A 24797-nucleotide genomic window follows, 5' to 3' on the forward strand; every position below is an offset into this window, starting at 1 on the left:
CGATGGTGGGAACAAAGGTTTGAATTTAGTGAGATTATTTATTGAAATAATCAGTTCGTCACAAAAATAATTGTTTTCTTAGCATAGTAATTGTATTTTTGAGCAAGTGCATTACCAAAATGCATGGAAAGCATCACTTATAGACAAATAAACATAAGGAAAAAAATTGAAGTAAATACTCAGTTTTTATATAAAACCATCACTTCAATAAATATTTGCATCATATTCGATCTCTGATAATTAATAATACTGCAATATATTTAAACTTATATACATGTGGATGCAATCAGGAACGTTTGCCGCTTCTGTTGTATAAAAGTACTAGATTGCTTGAATTATCTTTGTGGACATTAAGTCTAATATATATTACAGGGGGGTAGCGAAGGGTAACCTCCTATAATGGTTACCAGACAGTCTTGTCTCTGCGGGCTGGTTTCTGCAGACAAGTGGGGTTAGTCTTACTCAAGTTAAGCTAACTCGATAAATCGCAGCAGACTGGATTAGTGATCCGAGATAGGTAGTCCTATAGCGTGTTACCCCTATACACCGAAATAGCACACTTTTCATTTTAGTGTAATATTTTAAAAAATTGATCTCATTCCATATGTTCAACTTTTTAAATTTTTACTCGTTCTCATCTATTTCAACATTCAATACACATATTTGGTACTTTAAAAAAAAGATTGAGTCCTTTTTGCATTTCCATTAAATACGTATTTACAAATAAAATGGTTTATATAAAAGTACTTGGCCACCCCTGCTATGTATTTTAAACCTATGTAATCAACTACAGTGCTACCGGAACCACTATACCGCGCTTTAAGTATGTGTGCGGCGAGACGGAGGCAGTACCGTTCGCTCCATTTCGCCGGTCAGTCAACTCTCACGGCTCTTTTCGAGGCGGTACAGCGGTTTCGGTTGCACTATAACAAATTATCAAGGGGACCTTTACCTCTTTGTAGATTGTCTAATACACTATATATACACACAAGACAAAACAATATATATATTACATACAAATTATTATTATTGTATTGTACCATATCCTTACAGTATTTTTGTAATTAGTCTGAACACAAAAAATGACAAGTGAAACATGAAACATCTATTACCAATGACTGTTAATAACCCTCAAATATTGCAATTAATATAAATAGATGACATATATTATAGATAAAAATGTATATAAAAAAAAATTGTTGCCAACCTATTTATTGTACTGTTGTGTGTAACCCTTTGTAATTTTTTTTTCATATTTATCATTATTATTTTGCTTGAAAACTGCTTATACTCTTGATTGAAGTATGTGTAAGTTATTTCTTGGATTTATTAAAACTTTTATTGTAAGTTTACGCAATGCTATGAACTACTTTAAAAAAAATTATGCCAAAGCAATCGACAATGTCGTGTACCGATGTTTTATAAATTAGCTTCTTAACAAATATTTGTTGTTCCTTTTGACGTGAATTTTATAATCGTTGACCGATTTATTTGATTTGAATGTTGGTTAAAATTAAAGACATGTTAATTTTGATGTGTGTTTTATTAACTAATTACAACTACGAGTGTTAGGGGGACCGGAAAGTAATTTAGTTTCTGTCGACATATTTAAAAAAAAAACGATTAATTTTAACTGCTCCGGCATTTATAGATTGTGCAGTACCCGATGAAAAATGGACGACTGACAAAACGTCACATAGGTAGTGTGTGACAGAGATAACGCTCTACGAAGCCGATTGTCTCTTTCCAAAAGATCGATGTGCAATATTTATCGCCGGGTACTGTATACTCGATGTCAACAGGTTGTTGATAACGAAGGTGAATATATTGTTGATTATAAATAAAAACTTGTTACAAATGTAGACGTGTGAATTTACATTAAGAAAGCGACATTACTTCCCGGTCTCCTAATATTTAGGCAGTATTATTTATATCTTATTCTTTCAGATTCACGGAAATCTACCATGTTCAACTTACTATTTTTACTTCCGCATACTACCAAATAAATTAAAACACTTCTATCCTATTTTAAATAAACGGTTATAAACTAAATATATGTGTTACATAAAAATTTCAATCTCGATTTTATTTTACAATTATTTATGAGTGATTGTTTTGTGATTATAATCAGTTTATAAGTAATAATTTATAAAAATAAAAACATTACTGTACTTCCATCAAGATCTCGACAATAGAGAGCATATATTTCTTGTTCGTGTCTAATATACTTATTTGATATGGTCTAAAGACCATTGCGAAAAATCGCACGAGATAATAATATGCATATCTCCCCAAGTTAATGCTGGTAATAAATTATGAAGGCTACTTTTTAATCAAAGGGTTCAGAAAAGCTCGAAAATTTACAATAATATAATTAGATCACGTTGTGACATCTTTTAAATAAAAGTGGTATTATTTGCTATTTTGTAAGCAAGTAATATATATGCAATGCAATATACATATGATATATGATGATATATATCTCTAGCACCAATGCTTAGAGAATTGAAATTTGTTTTTAATAATCCTTTCGCTGAGTAGAGGTCAGGGGCAAAGGATTTTATGAAATACCACCCGCAAGGGACAGAGGTAACATTCATTAAATTATTTTCAAACTAGCTTTTACAGTTGTAAGAATTGGCTAGATAATTTTTGAATGTAAAAAAATTACTAAGAATAGATTTTTGACCCAAAAAACGCGGTGCGGGCCATGCGAAGCGGGGAATAACTAGTATGTGCATAAACAAGGTGATTTTTTTGTAGACTACGTGCGCACGAACAGATTGAGTTTTACACCTCACTCGACTCTAAACATTTCAAGATTTTTTTGGGTACAAAAGCAGTCCCAATGATAAACCAAACCTTTAACTTATGATGAAAAACTGATCACTGGTAATAATTATACTAGTACATTAATTTACGATCACATTTTTCTCTAGGAATCTTTAAGGAAACTTCTCGCCGCAGCGGTAGCGTTTAGTAAACATGGCGGCGAGAAAGTTGCCGATGAGATCGCTTCAGCCCAGCTGGAGTATGTAGCGATAACCGTAGCGGACATTCCCAATAACATAACAAGAGACGCCATCAATATATCGTACCATTTAACATCATATTCATCAATATAAGCACGATAGATCTCATCATAACTGCTGAATGTTTGATATTTTGGCGCCAATGTAGTGACGAGCGGTAATTTTGACAAGTCAACGCCATCTTGAATACCTTTACCGCCATTTTGATAATCTTCGATCACCGGAGTGTTTGAACTTTTCAGTTTGTAACTGAGAGAAAATTCTTGTTTTACGTTGACCGATTTCAGGTAACAAAGTTTCAGAAAAAATAATGGCGGAAAAATGAACATTAGAGGCCCGGTGAGTGTAGATCCCACGAGACCCATAACTAAGTCGAATCGCGGTACAGATTCACCAAGGAAAACAGCCAATGCGACTATACTGGATCTTACTAGACAGCGTTGTATGCAGAAATCTGAAAATATCAAAAATATTTTTGTAACAAGGAATTGTTTTAAAGCAAAATGTTTTTTCAAATTCTGTCGTTTATATTCAGAAATCGAAATAAGTGACGTAATTCTTGTAAATATATTTTTATTCGAATTATACTTTTATATGTTCTTTAATTATGACAATTCAAAATTTGAAGACTTGCAATTTATTTTTTTTGTTAATAGATACATAAACAAGAACATGATAAGCTGCCACCCGCCATCTTAATAGCTTGAGCTTTCGGAATTTTATCTATTGCGGGTTTTTAAAAAGAGAATTATACCTAAAACCTAGAAGTGGCCAGGTTGTGTACAATAAATACTTTTACATAAATTTCTCGTCAAGTGCGTCATCGACTTCAATTCATTATTTACTACATGATATATTGTGAATTTTGTAATACATACTTCTAGGAATATTAAACAAGTCTTCTAAATGTTGAAATAACGCGGAATTCCCAACGGCGCTCGAGAGACATAGCTGCAGGGTGACCAGCAAAGCCACTATGTACAACGTAACGGAAGGTGGCATGCCTGGAAATAATAAGTAAACATTTAAAGTGAAATCATTTTGAAATTAGCAGGTTCACAAGGCTCCTTATTTCAAAATATTGATATTTAGACCATAGAAATGTTATTACATAAATGATAAAAATGTTTTTCTACACGTAGGTTGTAATTAAATTCATAGTGAATTTATATGTGGAAGTAGGAGAGAGAGGTATAACACCGAAATTTCTGTATAACCTGCTGATGGATTTAATAATATCAAGAGCCAATATTACCTCATTTCTGGAACGGTCTTCTAGAATAGAATAGAATCATTTTTTTTATTATGGCCCACGTTATTAGAGACCACTCGTTTTCCCGTCTCATTTTTATAGGGACGAGGTTATAAACCTTCCTTTTTTCACCCTCTCTCTCTCATCCTTCACAATTTCTCTCTTTCTTTCTCTTTCATACTTCATATTATCTATCATTACCACAGCACTCACCCACATTACATTCAAACATCGCCTCTCATCCTCCTATCGACTATTTTTATATTCTTTCCAAAAAATTTTCCATTTTGTGTTATTTTATACAATTTCTTCTGAAAATATATTACTGTTTCTTCTTACACGGTGTTATTACGCTTAATTAAATCACTTATTACCTTGTAACAAAACTACAAGAATGTGTCGCGACTCTCTTCTTCCTCCAAAAGGGAAGCGATGAGAAAAGAATCAATTAATATATCGCTAGGCAAGGAGAGAAGTCTCGTTGGTACGGGTGCTACATGGGCCGTCAGGTCCAAGAACCGTACCTAGTACCTCTTCCTACGACGCGAAGGACCCGGCACCCGCATAATGAATCTATTGCATGCTGTTTAGTTAATATATTTAATATTTGATTTCACTTATTTCACTTACCCTGCAGTATATTGTTCTCGACGCTATTCCCGTAGCGATTGGCAGCGAGGAGGGATGTGACCATAAACATAAAGCCGGTAGTGATGAAGGCGCCCAGAACCGCAGAGTTAATGCGCCGGCTGTCCTTCATGTCTACTTGCAGCGTCAGTAGCATCGGATGTATATCGAACTGGAAAATCGTTAAAAAAATATTTTGGCGGCAAATCTTTACTATCCACAGATAAATTTTAAAATTAAATTTATATTTATGCACCAACGTACTCTCCAGATTAATTAGACTATAGTATATTAAAGTAAAGTAAATTTAATTTAAAGCTGTGGATTGTCGATGATTATAATGATCTCGTATAATAAAGCAATTTTGATTTTGACTTAGTGTTTCATTCTTAACAATATTTTTCAAATTTCAAGTTGCACTTTCAGGAATGGAGTTGCACAAAGAGTTCCAGTCTCCTTTTTTACTGTGGCAATATTTCCATCTAAATATCACGTGGTAATCCTCAAGGACAAAACTATGACGTTTGAGGTTTAATATACTTATATTCTTAAGGCCGTCCTAAGACATGCTCGAGTTTTCGGACAAAGAGATGATAATAAGAGAAACTACATACAAAACAACTTATAATTAGTGAAAAGTTAAAGTTTATGAGTCGTTTTCGTTGGTGAGGGAGACTCATAAACTACAAGAGACCACAATCCACAATTATTACAGAAAGAAGATTTGCTGGAGTTTCTTTTGCAAATTCTTTCAGCGCTAACGCTTTGTGAAGTTATTAAGTCGAGGTTCGGTTCTTTTAGGCGGTCTTCAGTGGAAATGCTGAACGAGTATTGCCGACGAGTGACAGCCCCCTCGGAGGTTATTGTACCAGGTCACTCAATGACGCGTCTGCCTAAGCGATATGAAGTTGAGCGGCCTCTGATTCTTTTAACAAAATTACACATAACGGCCCGAGGTCAGGCTCTCGAGGAACTTCTTGACCCTTGCTCTAAGGTTTACCCAAACCCACAGTAAAGTAATGTATCAGTGACCTTCTTTAAAAATTATAAATACGGTACCTGAAATGCGATGATGCCATAGGCAGCCAGAAAGTCACTCGGGGAGGGCGTGTAGTCCATGACACCTCCTAAGCTGGTGGGCGATTCATCGTCCATAATTATGCACGTCCACGTGGCAACCGCAACTGTGGCGACGATGCACACCGACAACAGGGCTAGGGTCCTGAAAGTTATTGTTAATGAATATTCCTTACCTCGACTTTTTCCTTATTTACCCGACAATGAATATAGCGCCCTTTTACTCCACATTTCTAAACAATTTGAAGAGACAAATTCCAGTGAACAATATCATAATCGTCATATCAGCCATTGGCCATCCACAGCAGCACATAGGCTTCCTCCATACATTTATATAAGACGTTCATTATGGCAAATATATTGAAAAACAAACATTGTAACAGATTAATTAAAACTTGGTAACATCGCTGTAGTCTAAGTAAGAAAAAGACCAATATATAGCTACTTCCGCCAATGCTAACTTACGTAACTTATGTGACTGAACTATGTATTTATCATGCGCTGCCTGTGAAGCTGCCTCTGTAGCTATATATTGGTCCTTTACAATTCATATCTTAGTGATATTGATATATTCTCGTGCTCTCTCGTATCTTTTAAAAAACAATTTCGTTCGAAATTATTGAGTACATACAATGCAATTTAAACCATAATATAAATATAATATAAATATATACAAACGTAATATAAATATATAAACCATAGTCTTTGATTGTTTTTATTTGTTTTTTTAATTGTTTGACTATAAATCATTATGTTCTCAGTGAGATAGTTATAAGGTAACAAATGTAACTAATTTTATATATCTAAGCTTCTAAGTTTGTACTTTCTTACTGCCTTTTGTTACTGTCTATCTCCAATAAAGTAAATAAATTTTCTTACTTAGGTTGGACTTCCACAAAATAACGCCTGAATCCATTAGATATCACTGTAGTCTGTTCGTTCTGAACGTATACAAACAAGATCAAGTTACCTTAAGAATATTCTGTATTTGTGCAGAAACGGAACAACGCACCGTCTATTCTACACAACGTGTGCCTCTTGTCAACCGTGGTTTTCCATGTCTCATCGCTCAGAGGCCTGGGGCGGTGACTAGCACTAGGTTCGGTCCTCACGGGTACGCTTGAGTCGAAAAACTAAACGCGTTTTATTAACGAGTGACAAACTGAACCGAGGTCTCCTGTAGGTGGCTCTTGAACCATAGAGCGTCCGCCTAAACGACCAAAAAGATCTACGGTTTCTCAATGTGGTCAAATTTTAGTACGTAGCTATCTGAGCCAAATCTCACCCGTGAGCCTTCGAGCTATGTTACTGTCCTGTCCTCTAGTACCAGAGAAATTAGCAAATACCACTTTCGCAGCAGGGTAAAACAGGTCAAAGAAATTTTAGTACTTCGATATTTAATATTTTCTTTCTTTAGTTTCTGATCTGAATAGTGTCAATAACTCTTTTGATGTTTAAATTAATCTGTTGCTTTCACCTATTTTTAAATTATTTTATGTTAATTATTAATATTAAATATATAATTTAAATTTTTAGTTAAATTTCTAATGACGTATGACAACATGTCTCACTTCATATCCTTAGGTGAGCCGAGCCACATGACAGGGCATAGGAGGAGCCCTATGAGGACCATCCACACGCAGTACGTGACTCCCACGCCGCCACCAGTTATCTTCCACCAGAACAGCTGCATGCTTTGCGACGCTGCAACGAAAAATACAATTATATATTTTTTTACATATATACACTATTAGAGGTATTCTATACTTTTCCGCAAAAACTACATGTCACCAGCAAAGATTGGGCAATCAGATCTTATTTAACCTAAAGTAACTTAGCTAAGAAATTACGAGGTCGACTATAATAAATTACCTTTGTAATTTATAACATTAAAGCATAGTTTTAATTATTCATACTATAGTATTTACATGTAACTAAATAGAACGAATCGTAGTTATTTATTTATAAATGTGCCCGGTTTTGTTTAATTTGAAAATTGAAATCCGAATTCTACCACTGGACACCATGTATTAACTTTAGATAATTTGTAGGGATCATATGTGTATGTCATAAAAACAATGCCTAGATTGCCTAATTTGATAGCAACTAGAAACAAATTGATCGTCCTTATTATGATATCTTTTAATCTAAAATACGTGGCTACGCCATATAAGTTCGGGCTTTAAAATGAAATATGCTTTATATGGTTTAATCTAATTCTTGTTAAACAACTAAGTTAAACAATTATAGTAATTTTTCTTATGACATACACTAGTAGTCACTAGAAATTATCCTATAGGGATAAATGAATAAATCCGATGTTGTCTAGAACCGTATGTACATTTTTAATTTAATTTTTCTAACCAAATATGAAATTAGGTACAGCGGCTCCGAAGACAGTTGCGTCGATAAAGAAAGTCACTAATCTTCTCGCGTTGTCTCCGAAAGCGAGCTCGGCTACCGCGGCGTATGGAAACCTGAAAATAACGATTTGGTTGTTTTTCTATTGCATGGACAACATTACGTCATAATCAGCGGCGCTTCAAAAAGGGAAATTCTATAGAAATAAAATTGTTCATATATGTCGATAATGTGTGTCGATAACATGCCGTTTACATGAAAAAAAAAAACTACAACTGGCTGCCAGTGTTCGTTTACCAATGTTCATACACTTACTACCGGTAGTCCAAAATTGTACTAAATAAGAATATTCTCTATTCAAATAGGCTGTTACAAGCACATTCGAATCGTCAAACAACATAAAAACTCGGCATTTTTAGCCCTACAGGAAGCTACCACCGGCACGGCAAACTACTCAGTATAGCTAGTGACAAACTTAATTTAATGATAAACTAAAAGAACTTATAATTTAAAAAAAAGAATCTAATAATCGAATTCTAAATCTTAAATTAATGGTGATGTAGTGTTCAAACTTTGTAGTGCTGGCCACTATAGCCACAATACTTTTGTGTTAAATCATTCATTGGGTGTTCGAATTGTGCTTCAAAGTCTGATTTGAATTTGGACGCTGTCAGTGATGTAGTGTGGTGTGCTATTGTATTAGACGAAATCGAAAATATTCTATACACAGATGGAGTAACAAAGTGCACGATATACTTTCCTAGGGTCACGATGCCGCAAAACTGAGGAGTTTGATTCTAAAAGCCTTTATATCTTAGAAATACAAATTTATTTTCGGTCTTAGATGTTTTTTGTTGCTATATCATACGCTCGTGTAATAGGGATTCTTTTCATCGGTACCGGTTTGAGAAACGACTTTTTTTGGAAAACAATTTTCAAGGTCGGTGTTTTATAATATGCCAATTGCCAATTTATACAACGATTGCACGTTATGTGTGCAATGTGAGGTAATATATCTTCATAAGCAAAACCATTGTCAATTTTTTCTATACTTTGCAGATTAAACGAAAATAATTTTATATCGAGAACTTTTGATATTTTTGGCTGTATATCGTTTATCACAATTATTAATGAATTTCCCCGTACCTATTTATTTAAAAAATTATGTTCCCAATCATCATCATGTAAGCCGGTAGACTTTCACTTCAAGGCATAAGCCTTCCCCAAACATCACCACGATGATATCTTACACAGCACACCATGAGCGACTTCTCTCGACTTTGACTACATCGTAAATCCAGTTTACGGAAATCCTACCCACGCGACGTCTACCCGCGTACCTCACGTATATATAATGATTATTCGAAATGAGAATTAAAATATTCTTTATTCAAATAGTATTACTACTATTAGTAATACAATAAAAAAGTTGTTTCGAAAATTAGACGGAATCATCTTTCGTTATTCTAAATATAGGCATGTCAAAGCCGTGGTCGTATTACAAAATAAAATGAGTTATGAAAATAGTTCTGGGTAAATGAAATGTTAGATATACATACCTGCTTTTCTCCCGTATGTTTGGCGACAGCTCATAAGCCAGAAGCCAGCTTTTGCCGAGCAGTACGGCGGTATATAATTGCAGTGTAAACACCGCCAGTACTAATGGAATGCCGTAAATACCTGGAAACAAATGCAAGTCAATTTCACAACTGGAGCTGGCCTTTGTATTCCGACAGTATAATAATAATATCAAAGCTTCGTTATAATATAAATTAACGTTCAATAACCTTAATTTCTATGACTAAACACTTTTAATACGATTATTAAAATTAAAAAAGCAGATTAAAGATTTTTGTAAATACAGTCCATAATGTAATATATTGTAATGATTACACAGTACTGACAACAAATCTCTACTATGTGTATCTACGAGTACCTCTTGTATATTTATCTCTACTATCATAAATAAATCCTCGTAACGCATGATAGATTTAAAAAGTATTTCAAACATTAGATGTATTTAAAATATATTAATTACTTCTTTGGATTAACATTAGTGTAGTGGAGATTAAAGAAAGAAAATAAATTCCTATATCATTAGACATTATAATTAAAAAAATCATAGTTCAATCAATGGCGGGAATTTTGACATCCACTTCAACGATGACTTGGTCTTATAGGCTACATAGTTTGGGAATCTCAATTGAATAGTGAATCATAATAATCAGTATTACACATCACAAGTCAATTTATAGTCTGAGCTTTTTACGGGCCTACGGGAACACTTTAAACAAATATAATTTTTATTACCATTATATTAGAATGTGCTTCTTTTAACTTTCGTCAATGTTATAGTTCTGAATTTGATTGGAGTTGGTATCAGTCTTTAACAAGGCAAAATAAATAATAACTTTCCCTGTCTCCGCAAAGCGTTTTGAGGAAGAGGTATGACTCAATTATGTGATATATAAAATCTAATGACCCCAGCTGGGACCCTTGCCAACCTTGCAACTGAGATACTGGAAGAGGTCTGAAGAAGCTATTATAGAAGTGTTAATTTGCAATTAGCATTTGTCAATTATAAAATAAATTCGCATGCGACTAACTAGCCAAGGTTTTCCGACCACAGTACTAAGGCGGTTTTATACACTAGTTTAGACAACCACACGATACGATCGATGGATATTCAAGCTTGTATGTTAATCAGGTTACAAACCGCAAGCGATGACGCATTTGGGTAACGCAACGACCGGGAACACTCCGAACAGGTCGACAATGCAGAGTAATGTGAAGAGAACGCTCAGACCACCCGTTGTCTCGCCCGCCGTGTACTGTCCGTGGTGGATCATCGTCCTAGGCTTCCGACCAATGCGGGGCCCTTGCACGTTGTCGAAAAGACGTGGTAGCTTCATTCTTGCGGTTTACTATAAATAAAAATAACCTATTATCGTCATGCATGTTAACAGCCGCGCGGTTAACTTACTTACACAACAGGGTTTCATTTCAGTTAGGATATAGAACATTTTTGCTCCTACACTATAATTATCATCATCGTTATGTCAGCCAATAAATACTCACTGCAAGACCTCCCCCAAAGATCGCCTCGATGACTGGTTTTGCTCTGTTCGCATCCAGCAACCTTGACAGTTCACCTAGTAATCTATCCTAAACACACACACACACATATATATATATATATATATATATATATAGATAATTTAAATTTTTAAGCATCTAATGTGATCGCAATATTTTTTTATATCAAGGTATACGTTACGGATTTTGCTTCGCTAGTGTTATCAATGCCACGTTACCGTGCCTAAGTGCTAAGAAAGCGCGGCGAAGTGGGAGTCGAGGAAAAATAAGCATGATATATTTTATGTCATATTTAAAGTGTTCTACATTTTATTTAAGTTCGTACAACGAAAACTAAACCCGGTAAATAAATTATAGAATGAATTGTCTGTGAATACACATAGGAACATAAAGAAAGGTGAAAATGATAAAAAATTAATTTGTTTCGACCTTTTGATTTTTTTTCCTTCGAAATGTCAACAGAAAACTAAAATTGAAATTAAAAATTCAAGAGATGTTAATCTTTTGAATTTTGTAGTAAGTAGCTTGCCTTGAGTTCGTCGGAAAATTCAGATTCCTGCTTTTGGGAACCCAAAGAATTTATATTTAACTACAGATATAAATTTTAATCAACGAGATAATTGTGTTAATGCATTATATGTTACTATTCTTTTTTATTTTTACCGATAAAAGCCCAGAGCAAGCGATAAGCCTCCCCCTTGGCTATATTCCTCCCCCCTTAAACGCCACGATGACAGATCACGCGACCTTCACTATGCCAGCGAACTAAATATTTTTGCCATATTTACAAATTTCACACGTTGGTATTAGAAGTTTAATAACAATTTTGACTGATTCAATACATTTTATTTTTATCCTGAAATCCTAGAATCAGTGTTTCTCAACCTTTTTTGTGTTATGCCCCACTTAAACTTTTCTAAAATTCTTCAGGGAGGCCCCTGTGGAGCGTGGACCCAACGTTGGGAAACATTGTTCTAGTGGAAATTGTTATTATGATTTGCAACTGATAATACACATTTATGTTGTGGTATATGGTACTTAAAATACTTTTTCATTGTTAATACAATATTTTATGTTATTGTCATGCCTTAGAAACAAACAGTTTTGACGTTAAAAAAGGTTGAAATTTCGGAACGACTTTTGATAAATATAATTTGTCTAGTATATTAGATTTGAATATTGTAGAAAAAATAGTAATTTATAGTAGTATAAATTAGTATAGTAGTAGTAGTAGTAATAGTATTTATAGTTGTAGTTAATTATAGTTAGTCACGATGGGAATTAGTTAATTTTTTTTTTCGCTTTTTGTCTGTGTCAAATTCTGTTGGCTTGTTGTCACCCACACTTTTAGTAAGCTCAAGAATTCCCTCAAGAGCTTCTAATGGAACTGCTACATTGAATATTTTACTGCATTGGTAGCAGTCAAGCATCTAATAACTTAAGGACGTCCAAGGGATGTTTATACAACCACTCGAAGATATTTCATTGTTTCCGTTTTGAGCAGGACTTCCTTGAGACTGCAACAAAGTCACTACTAATCGTGTAAGTCAAAACTTACATTGGCCTTTAAATGTTTGTATCTCTTTCATACATGTTAGCAGATAGACGCCCATTGCAAGATATAGGCCTCTCTCGAAGGTCGCACAATGACCGGTTTTGGGCGGCACGCATCCAGAGACATCCCGCTACCTCCATTATGTCGCCGGGCCGCATTTTTATTTATTCATTCTTTATAACATATCGACAACAAAATACTAATTTTAAAAAAATATTTCTTACACTTTTTTTGGTCACATGAAAATTAGTTTAAAATAAGTGATAATAATTATATTATTTTAAATTTTAATCTATTTTGGTGGTACATTGTAAACCATTTATCTATTATTATATTTCTTAAGATTAAAAGATTAGAGAGAGAGAATCGACCTATGTCCAGCAATCTTACGACTGCATAATTTCAGTAAATGCTTATATTGAATGATTGTAATGTTGATACATGTTTATTTTCATTTTTTCTCCTATTCATCTTAAAAATTAATGGTTACATCACATTATAATATTTTTTTCGCATTTGCTTTGTAAAAGGGTGACAGCACTAAAGTCTCTTACATCCTATAATCCTAGATCCTATCTATGATCTTAAAACATTAAAGAAGATATCACATTTATCTTTTTGTTTTCTTCTCCAAATCCTTCTTGCAAAATGGTCTAATATCTTTACCTATATAGTCATGAATGTAAATGAATGTAAATTGAATGTAATGCTATCTTTAAAATATTTAAGGAAAAAATAAGTGCATTGTATTTTTAAGGCCCCTCGCAGACGAATATACAGTAGCGACGTTGTCGCACGTCCGCATCGATCGATCGATACAGTCGCTAAACAGTCGCAAGTTGCGTGCCTTCGCTTATGATTCAGTCGCAATTCAAACGCGATTCAGTAACCTCCGTTCTCTTTCCGTCGCGATGCAATAGCGCGTTACCAATGCGACTAACACGCTTTAGTATTATACCGTCGCAGCATCGCTACAAAAAGTTGCTATGGGCGAGGTGCCTTAGTCACCGGATGCACGACAAAACATCAAGAAATACCACTATATGCCGCTAACAGCATCGGTGTTTTATATTGTGATAATTTATACTGTTATAATCCTATTAATATTAGTATATATGGCTGACATTTATTTTATTTTACATAGATATTTTAGTTCCTTATTATGAACCTATTTAGATGTAAACGTGTATTTTCAAAATATTCCACAGTCCACTCTTGATAAGTAGTATATTATTAGTGAGCTTTTGAAACCATTATATTGATGTCTGCTAAGTGACATGCGTTGGAGGTCCACTAACACGGTGGACATATCACCTTGTTAAGATCAAGAAGACACAGGATGCAGGCCGTTTTCAACCGTTCTTATTATATAGGGTATTATATAGCCCAACAGTCGGCGTCTTATGCCTAAAATATGTAAATGAAAGTATAATTATTTTTTTGATATGGATGGTTACTGTCGTCCTTGATATTTACAACCTTCGCGGGTTTAAGAGGTTAGGATGTAGATTGATCAATCCTTTAGTCTGGTCGTATTAGAGTAGGGTCTAAGATATACCCTGACTGTCGTAAAAGACGTAAGGCGGGCTATAGAGAACAGCAACGCAAGATAGTTTTATGTTGTTGCAACACTTCGGGGATCCTTTGGCACATACTGTGGGCCACCAGTGAGTTCCGTAGGAGATTCAGCGGTCCCTCGAAAGATTCGGAGTAGCACCGAGGGGGGATTTAGTAGGTATTCCATATGATCTGGCTCATATTGCTGCCTGAGTGACATTAGCAGTTTCCGTAGGCTTGAAAGGATAAAGCACAGAAGGGCTTAACTAAAAACTTTTGAGGTAGTGTAGTTTGAGGGCTCCCTGGGAGACTTCGACTCTGTCTTTAAGATTACTTAAGGAGACTCAATGGAATGACTAGGATCAAAGGTTCCTTCGAAAGGACCACAGCATTTTTCTGTAGAGAAGATTTCTTCACAAACCAGGAAAAGGGGCAGACAGTGCACAGCCTAATCTTGATTTAGGTAGCCGAGCTATGGATCACTTTATTACCGGATCTGGTAATAAAGTCTCGTCGTGATGAATGATTCTTATAATTCTAATTTTAGCAAAAGTCTCAAGTTGATTTCCTTTGGCATTTTGACTTTTTTACTACTAATAGTTGATATTTTAATTTGATACTGAGAAGCGGTTAAACTTGTTTCCAAACACGTGTCATTATAAAATAAATCCTGTTTAGAATACGTTCGACTTTTTTTTTGGCATGTATTACGTTAATATATTTGTTCTATGATATAGTTAGCATTTAATAATAAATTTCTGACTTTTTTCATAGACGAGCATCAGACGAGCTATTCTTCGAGTTACTTCGGTGACTTTGGTTCTTGTACGGATCACCTTATTTCTGGCCATCATGCATATAAAGTCTTCTTATAAGGCCCATCAACACACAGTGGTCAAAGGAGGTTCATTGCGATTTCTAACTTTTTTATTATATTTTAAATATAGAACATTTGCAATGGTCGCGTTGAAATGAAGGATCAATTATCTAATTAACAATTACGACGTTAAAGCGGAACACAATGGCCGGAGCTACTCAGGTATAGCTTGAAGTAATTGGATAGTCGTTCACTAACCTCCTTACAACAAACGAAGGTTCGAAGCAATATTACAGATTATACAGCGGCCTTTTCATAGGCATTATTAACGTAAATTGATCGTGTGCATAACGTATATATAATAAATAAAATATTATTGTTTTTCTTATCGTCACCTGAAATCCCCTTTCATTATTCGAAAGAAACCTTTTATTTTTATTTATTGTATATAAACTATAATTTTTGTATTAACAATAACTCTAAGCTATTTAATATTATACATTGAAAGTGTCTCTTAGTATCGGGCGGGTGCTTTAATTTATTTTACGTTATGTATTGGGCCTAATATTGCCAGTTAATTTAGAAAATCTAAACAATCCTTTATTACATATTCTTGCTACGTAATACGCTAATAAATATTTAAATTCTAATATTAATGACGAGACGTAATGTCACCTCGAAATTAAAATTACCGTGTCGATATTATTCAATTTATTTTTTAAAGAATTTGACATAAAATCTGCAATATTTTGATTATATGATTGGGTATGGTACACCCTATCCAAAAATTACTACATAACGTAAAGATAATAATAAAATAAAGCGTTTTGCAAAACTGGGATTAATATACGCATAAGACCTTGTACCGCCAGAAGATACTGGCATTCTCATTAAATTAAAAATAATTAATTAATGTAACATATTTCAGAGTGTTCACTTATACAGGTTGGTTGGAAATAGGTGAATAAGCTTTAATGGCTTTTGTTCACAGATGATCTACACGTTTATACTTTTAACCCTTTCTACTTAAAATACATCATCTTGTACATGAAATCTTATAGTATTCTTATACTCAAACTGTAAGTATCTTAAATAATGTGTATCTAAGGCAGAACTTCCTCCTTAACGAATGAATGTAGGTCCAAGATCTATCCGATTAGTACGCATTACGTGGGACTCATGTTCCACATAATAACGAGGAAATATTAAGAAAACTTATATCCTAATTAACCAATTAGGATGAGTTTACAATGTAATCTATTAAAGCTTAAGGGAGCAAGGAAGAAAAAATTCTAAATTCAAAACGCTAATGATAATTTGATTTAAAAAAAACATACGTTTATGGTTTTTAACAAGAAAAATTGATAGACAAAATACAAGTAACTTATTTTAAATTTGAAGTAGTTAATTGGCTAGATTTTATTTCAGTCTTTATCTTTGCCAAACCATAAATAAAAATTAAATATATTCTAAGTGTTTCCCTGGTATCTCGTCAACCTTAAGGGTTTTACTTATATAAAGAGGGCATTTTTTAGATACTTTATTACATATGATCAGTAATTTATTAGCTACAGTATAAAGCTTAATATTTTTAGAGAAAAATCTAGAACGAATGAAGTTAAATGACGTCAATAGAGTGAATGATATTTTTTAATATTAAATAAATTACGACAATAGAGCCAATGGTAAATATAATTAATTATAAAATTATTGAACACAACAAAAAGAATAATCGATATCAATCTACAGGTTCCCTTTCAGATATCTTTTTTTTTAATTATTTAGAACGAGCGGCATCAATGAATTAAATATAAAATATACATTTATGTTAACAGGAATATCATCTATTTTCCCAATTAATTAATAAAATAAAAAAAAATATAATCTAACTATTTTAGTTATCAATCCACAATAAGCCTTACCTTTATTCTTTGCGCCTCAATATTTCCATTAAACACTTACACACATAATGAAAAAAAAAAAGTTTATTCTAAAATGTTTTTATCGTCGGTTACACTAATTTATGTCGTGATTTCTTAAAAATTATATCTGTTTTTATTATTTATTTATTACATAGTGTTATATTTCGTGAAACACAATTTTAAATTTAAAAATGACTATGACTTTTTATCTCTCGGATAATTGATATACAAACTTTTTTAGGGAGTTAAATTTATGAAACAGTTTTTTGGTTAGCTACGAAAAAACCCGTCTGTCTATGAATTGTACAACTTTTATCACAGTACAACGTTTTCGATAACTGGTTATGCCAACGAACGCATTGCAACTGGCTTTTGAATATACTACGCAACGTCCACTGTTTGCTTCCAATATCGACAAACGTATATAAAACTCGAACGAACTTTCCCTTTAAATCGTTACTACTGAAAGTTTTTACTTTACGAACAATCGTATATTTTTTAAAAGAAAAGAATTTCGAATTTTGTAAGTATATCGATAAATTCCACGGTTTAACGATCTCGCGATTAAATTCCGTTGACATCCTTAAATATAGCATACGACGATCGTGGAATTTTTACCAAAAAATTGTGTTTTTGTTAAAAAATATCATTAAGTAAAAATTTTATAAATGTAAAGTTTCTCGTTAATTCTCTTTTTTTTTCGTTATTTTCTCAATACCTTTTGGATATACCTTTCTATCCATTATCCAATATAAATATACAACCCTAAATAACTTTGCACCTCTTATAGAGTGCTCTTATAAATTATTAATGTCATCAATATTTATTATATTTTTATTTTATAAATGTTACGTATTACTTAAGAACAAAAGATAAATAAATTCCTCTAGAAAGCTGTCTGAGTTCTTTAAGCTCCCGAGTTGTGCTTGTTCCTTTACTTTCTTACATAAAAACGTATTTATCACTTCAACTCTCTCTCCAAGTTGTCAACTGTTTTTAAAACGCTGTCAGTAATAATGTCCATGTCCAAATTATTTATTAAAATAACTTTTACATTATAAATGCTATTCTGGTATATAGCTTTATTAAAACTGTTTCCAAAAAATGCTACATGGGATATGCTATGATTTTACTAAATAATAAAGTATATCTACATGCCATGCCTTCATTAAATGTCAAAGAATATAGTTTATTTAAATATTATAACTATGCAATTCTCTAAAACTTCCGAAAGACATTCTTTTTTGTAAAAAAAATTAACATTTATCTAGCATTAAATATCGTAATAAATAGCGATATTGAATTTTTCATGAATCCTGCAAGAATTCTACGACTCTATGTTCAACAGACATAATTAAACTAAATTGTGAATTGACCAAATTCACATGATCTTGTTAAGTTACCAAAAATCTTATAGGAAATATATGGAGGAAGCTATTAATGTTCAACAGCGAACGTCTTATGGACGTCTATAATGATGATGATGATTGCAATTTGCTTTAAAAAGTTTAACCCGCTTTGACAAACAAGAGCTGTCAATTAAGAAATAATAAATTAGGTCCGTAGGGTATACTTCTAAATATAACAATAACAATTAAACCCAAATAAACACAAACATTAATATAATATTTTTATTTACATCGGTTAATACATAGTTGATTTTAATTACAAAAATAAGCACTACGTTATCCAGCACAGCCATAGTAGTTACTAAACAACCTAATGAATCCAATCAAGCGCGCCTATGTACATTCTTCTAGAAAAGTTTTAAGCGCTGCACAAAAAATATATTCTTTTAAAAGTTAAAAATAAAATGTATATTAAAAAAATATGTATTTTTCGTAAGCGCACATATTAATTCGTTAGGTTGATCGAATATAATGGATTTTAATTTTTAAACGGGAAATTTTTTAGGTTACTTTTGAAATGATTATAAAAGAAAACGTTTTAAAAATAAAAACAATGCACCTGATAATTGTACGACGGCTTTAAACTTGTACTTTTTGAGGTACCTTAGACTTTATAGATTCGTTTTTTATTTTTTGTTAATTGAAATTACTAAATTGTAATAATCAACTGTTAATAAGAAATGACATGAAGAGGTTTCATAACTGGTCATTTCTTCTTTGACAATTTTTTTTTATAAAATAATCCGATTATATATTTCTTCATTATAATTTAATTTAAGATATGGAAAACTTACATCAATTAAAACCGGATTAACTCTAAACTAGTTAACTAATAGCCTATGCCAAGTTTTCATTCGTAGTACTGTCATAGATATTATAAATATGAACAAACAAGCAGGGCCCCACTAATGAGATCATTTACAATTTAGATTTAAAGTTACATGCAATAACAGAGACTAATGACATTTACAATAAGAAGGTGACACGGCAATAATTATGCATATTGCTTAAATAGGTTAAGAATTTTCTTGCCGCGGACACACTCTTGAATGGATCGAGATCGCACACATCATGTTTTATTAAAGCTTATAAGTCGCCGTCTACCTAACGCCCCCTAACGCTATCGCTTTTTGAAGTGGCCGCAGTGTTATGAGCCTAGCAATAATAACCGACCAAGACGATATCAGCCCTCTCGGGCGCTCTTGTACAGGAATGCTGAGCGAGTATTATCGACTGACTGACTTTTTAGCCGAGGTCTACTAATGGGTGCCTTTATCCCTGGACACTTAATGCAGCATCTCCCGAAGCGATCTAAGTGTTTTTCGGTGAAATAACAGTATATAGCGGCCCATGCTGTGGCCTTGGAGCCCGCGAACTTCTTTACCTTAAAAGAGGTTTTATGGTAAGCTCTCTGCGCGCCGCCGCCTCGTCCCAACGGAATCCGCAAATGCTATTTGGGCAGCAGTGAAAGTCCGATCCAAAAAAAAAATATTCGAATACGCTCTGGACATTTATATTTAAACTGGCCGTACATTAACTATACTGTTATAATAAAAATAAATATAATATCACTTTTGAATTTTGAATAAGTCATTTTTATATAATTCTCAAAGATCACAGAAAATAATTGATGCCGATTGAGAAAATGACCGTGTTGTGCTGGAATCTATAAAGAAGCTTCCAAATTATCCAACAGAGTACAACTTGGGTATTATTCGACCTTAGTCACGGTTTGGTGCCGTGATAACTATAATGGAGTGACTATGTCAGTTTAGCTAAGGTAGTTAAGCCCTTTAACATAACCAAAAATGGTCGTTTCTCCAAGACTTAGTGCCAGATCGTAAAGCTCCAGCCACCCAATCTTGATTAGAAACGAAAATTCTGGACTTCATCTGAGCAGAAGACTGGCCATCTGTCCGTAAGGCTTGCTCTAAACGCCATGATAATTTGGAGTTCCTAAAACTAACCATACGATTGGCAGCGAAGAATTTTCTGTTAAAAAGACTGCGTGCTGCTTTGATAACTGGCCTCAACGTTCAAAGGACTTGTGGCGTGCTTATCGCGCGCCACTCAAACACCAAGCTCTTACCCACGTGACCGTCAATCGCATGGCGGCAGCGGCAGTGAAACAGATACATGACAGATGGCGCCACAGTAGACGCATCGAAAATCTGCATCGCGCTGTTGAGTCTCCGCGCTCATTATAAGGGCTAGCGGAGGTGCGGTCAACACAGGAAGAAGCAACTGAAGATCAAGAAGCGACCGACGAACAAGATACAACCGACGAACTACCGAAGCACAAGAAGCTACCGTACCACGACCACTCCTACAGACTGTATTGCAGCCAATGGAGACCAATTTGAGTTAGCTTTATATATTTTAATGGTTTTATATTGATGTATTAAACTAAGACATTATTAATAAATGTTACGTACAATAAATGTTGTATTTCTTTGTAACAATATTCATGCAAGATAAAGTATATAGCGTAGGTACAAACCTAAGGTCATAGTTGGGATAATTATTAGATACGGTTAAATATATAAAAAAAGGTTCTCGTAATTTTTGAGCCCAAAAATAAAAATGTCCATATGAAACTTACGTTCGTTTTCATATCAAATCCATGTTTGATAATTCAATTTGGATAATCATTAAACAATGTCCCATAGTAACTGCATGTTCTTATCAACATAACTGCAATGAATGGTACTTATTAATTAGTAACTGATAATGAAGTGTAATAGAGGCGTTCTTTAATATTTAAACAATTTTAACAATAAATAATAGGTTGTTGTATTTCAACGACATTTTTATAAAGAGGTTCTCTATCCTAACTGAAATGAAACACTCTTGTGCGAAGTAAACCGAATGGCTGCTAGCTGAAATGCTTACTTTGACAAAATTACATGTGAATAATATCATGAAGGGTTCCCACAGTCAGACGCCACGTATGAGAGACCCGTTGTGGCGACTTTTGTCAACGCGGTATTCTGTTCCACTTTAAGTGTTACTTGAAAAGCATCGTCAGCCAATTAGATGATTGTTCGCTCTTTGCTTAAGGTGTGTCGTCAGTCTGGACTTGTTGGTTAAAGAGTGTGGCGGCTACAAATACTACAAACGAGTTTGACTACCCATTAATGAACATGGGAGGTGAGGCGCTTGGCCGGACTCGAGAGGTTCGAATACTAGGCCTCACAGCTGACGATAGGCTTACGTTCAACACTCTTAAGAAGAACGTGAGCAAGCTGCTACAAGCAAGGGCTGCTACAGTATCATAAATTGACATCAGCATCAGTACAGTATCAAAAAACAAAAATAAATTGTAACACTTAAGCATTTTTCCGCACTAGCGTACTTCCAAGAACACCAAGTAATGTAATACGTGTATCGACGGCCGAAGTATATTGTGTACGTTGACATTCTACCAGAACTCAGTCCGAAGATATAGTTACGCGACAAAAAAAACAAAAGTTATACGTAATCCATACTTTTCATTGCTGCGAATGTAAACTTATTATTTTTCATAATTCTGGTACCGGAGAAAGCTTTTAACGAAATTATTTTTGCAAGTTCTTATTATGAAATGGAAAAAACTTGTTCAACTTCGAGTTTTGTAGGAAATTTTATTTGCCGGACAAAGACATCCCATTGCTCAGTAACAACGAAACTACGCAACTATTTGCAAAACCTCAATCGACAACTAAGCCATCAAGTGCTCTGTATCTCGGAGCATGTACTCGCCAAGCAAATGAAAGGATCCAACACAGCTACTATCTTCCTGAGTTTGAAAAACTCTGACATAATGAACTTGTATACAAGCTATACGATACCGGTATGCCGGACCTTATGCATAATACGAGACATTCTGAACGGTCGAACATACCAGTACCGCGTCGAGGGAATCTAATCCCAACAATACCTGGTCTGGGCGGCCATGTCTCGAAGGCTTCAAAAATCCTCAGCATGGTTTTCTCCATCCGTCTACATGACATCCAACTTAACAAGGGTGTAGAGCTCACCCTATTTGCAGACGACACCTATATCGACACTTTTGGTGTCGTCACCGGCGCCATCAGAAAACGCTACCAAACCGCAGCCAACATCCTAGAAATTATAGATCGAAATTAAGCCCTCCAAAAACGCGGCAATCCTTTTTTCGAACCTCAACGGCTCTCCTCTACAAGCCCCGATTATACTCCAGTGCTATGGGGGACTTAAACCCGTTATCTAGATGTTTCCATAATGTTGTTCATAAATAGAGCCACGGGTGCGCCGTGTTACATACGCTATGAAGACCTGTATGTCAACCCAAAATTGGCAACGATGGCCTATCCCAAATGGCCGTAGAAAAAGAGTCGCCGTTATTAAAATGCACATCGATTCATTACTTTGACTCTCCTACTCAACGCACAAGCGTACTGCTGTTGTTGCCGCTACCTACAAAACAATCACACCCGGAACATTGAAATACCGCACCGTCTTGAAACTAAGATACATACTTAAGTTTCCGGAAGTCGCGACGACAATAAGACTAATCACGTATACTGTAAACTGTCATTCGATAACCAAGCAGTGTCGTCGGAAACGAGGCTGGATCGTATATCACTGGGGACGCAAACCCTAGATCATACTCGATTGAAGCGTTACTGATGATTTTTCTGCCACTTCTTCCTGCGCTAACGCTTTTCGAAATGATAGTAAAGTCAATATACGGGTAATAATATTTTTAGGCAGCAGTGAGAATCAAAAAAAAGTCTATAACTTCACGGTGTGGACACGTTCTCCGTTTATGTTTTTGTACTTATTTGTAATTGAATTGCGAATGTAACATATTTTGGAGGTCATAGAACCAAGAAGTACGATCTGATCCTAAACGGATCGTGTTGACCGAAGAAGGGATATATGGTAAGCGCTCTCAGCGCTCTCCCGCCTCCAATCGCGCCAAAAAAGCAATCTATTGGACACGAACACACAAGAAATTAAGCATGATTCATTGTTAATACCAACACGTTTAAAGTGTGATCACGTGACCAATAGAATACGTGTGTGGGGATAAGTAATTCTTCTCGATTCTTCGCAATTGTTTCCCTTATTACCCGATTATTAGCGTCTCGAAGTAACTTTAAAAATTAAAAATTAGTTTAATTTAAATTACTGTTTTTAGTATGTAGATAATACAAATTGAGGTATAGAATATGAACATGTTGCCATTTTTACAATATTTAAAAAAGGCTATTTGCTTTATGTTTTTCAATGCATATATACTACTAACTTTAATAATAACGTAACTGTAAGATATCGCAGAGGAGAGTTAAATTCTATCCACAATCAACAATAATTTCCAAATATAAATATGAAAAGCTTAAAAAACAAATTTAATAATTTTAATTTTCTAGCGTTTAAGATCTAAACAGTGCAATACGATAAAATGTTTGCTGTTGGTTTCTGCTCTTAAAATCTCTACTACACTGAAAATGGCTAGTTATGCATTATGAAGTATTTTCAGTAATGAATGGCCATGGTAGACTTTTTTATTTATGCACTTAGTAGCTTAAAGTTAAAATAATCATAACAAAAAATAAAACCTAAAATCGAATAACTTAGTTACCTAACAATTCATAATACAATATAACATTAAAATTTGTCTACAAATTAAATAAAATTATTTTTTCTTCAGTTAACAGCAAAAAAATTCAACAATAGTGAGGAGTCACGATGATGTTTGTTTCTGTCAGGAGCTCCTAGCGCCTGACTTTAATGACTATGTGGAGTATTTAGGGACTCGAATAAAACGAAATCAGCAGCTACATTTCATATTGTAATGGAAAAAAATCTCTTAGTCTTATTCTAGACATACACATTTTAAATAATTTCTGCGAAAGGGTGTAGTTTTCTTAAAAAATTCAATTAATGGTAATAATCAATCACTCGTCACAAATATTTATTGATGGCAAGTAATTATCCGTTATTCCTTTTTACGCGTGCAAGATAAACTCTGTAATAGATTTTAATTACTTTATTTTTTATTTGTTATATTTCATTCGTAAATGTGATTTACAATTTTTTTTAATATGATGCAATAATACACGCTG

At 34.0% G+C, this 24797-nt stretch overlaps 1 protein-coding gene across 1 annotated transcript; it reads right to left on the reverse strand.

Moving 5' to 3' along the window:
• Window positions 1-2484: 2484 nt before the first annotated feature.
• LOC137925404 (uncharacterized) lies at window positions 2485-11266 on the reverse strand. The gene is made up of 8 exons (XM_068768836.1): window positions 11066-11266; window positions 9909-10029; window positions 8353-8465; window positions 7560-7692; window positions 5971-6133; window positions 4915-5083; window positions 3911-4036; window positions 2485-3486 (listed from the first exon to the last, which is right to left on the reverse strand). Exons 1-8 carry the CDS (start codon window positions 11259-11261, stop codon window positions 2936-2938), a joined length of 1572 nt encoding a protein of 523 aa, XP_068624937.1. The 5' UTR covers window positions 11262-11266; the 3' UTR covers window positions 2485-2935.
• Between the last annotated feature and the right edge of the window lie 13531 nt (window positions 11267-24797).

Source organism: Battus philenor, unplaced genomic scaffold (assembly GCF_028537555.1).
Source record: "Battus philenor isolate CCGP_79_NKW_IND1 unplaced genomic scaffold, ilBatPhil1.0.hap1 SCAF_27, whole genome shotgun sequence".
NCBI lineage: Eukaryota > Metazoa > Arthropoda > Insecta > Lepidoptera > Papilionidae > Battus > Battus philenor.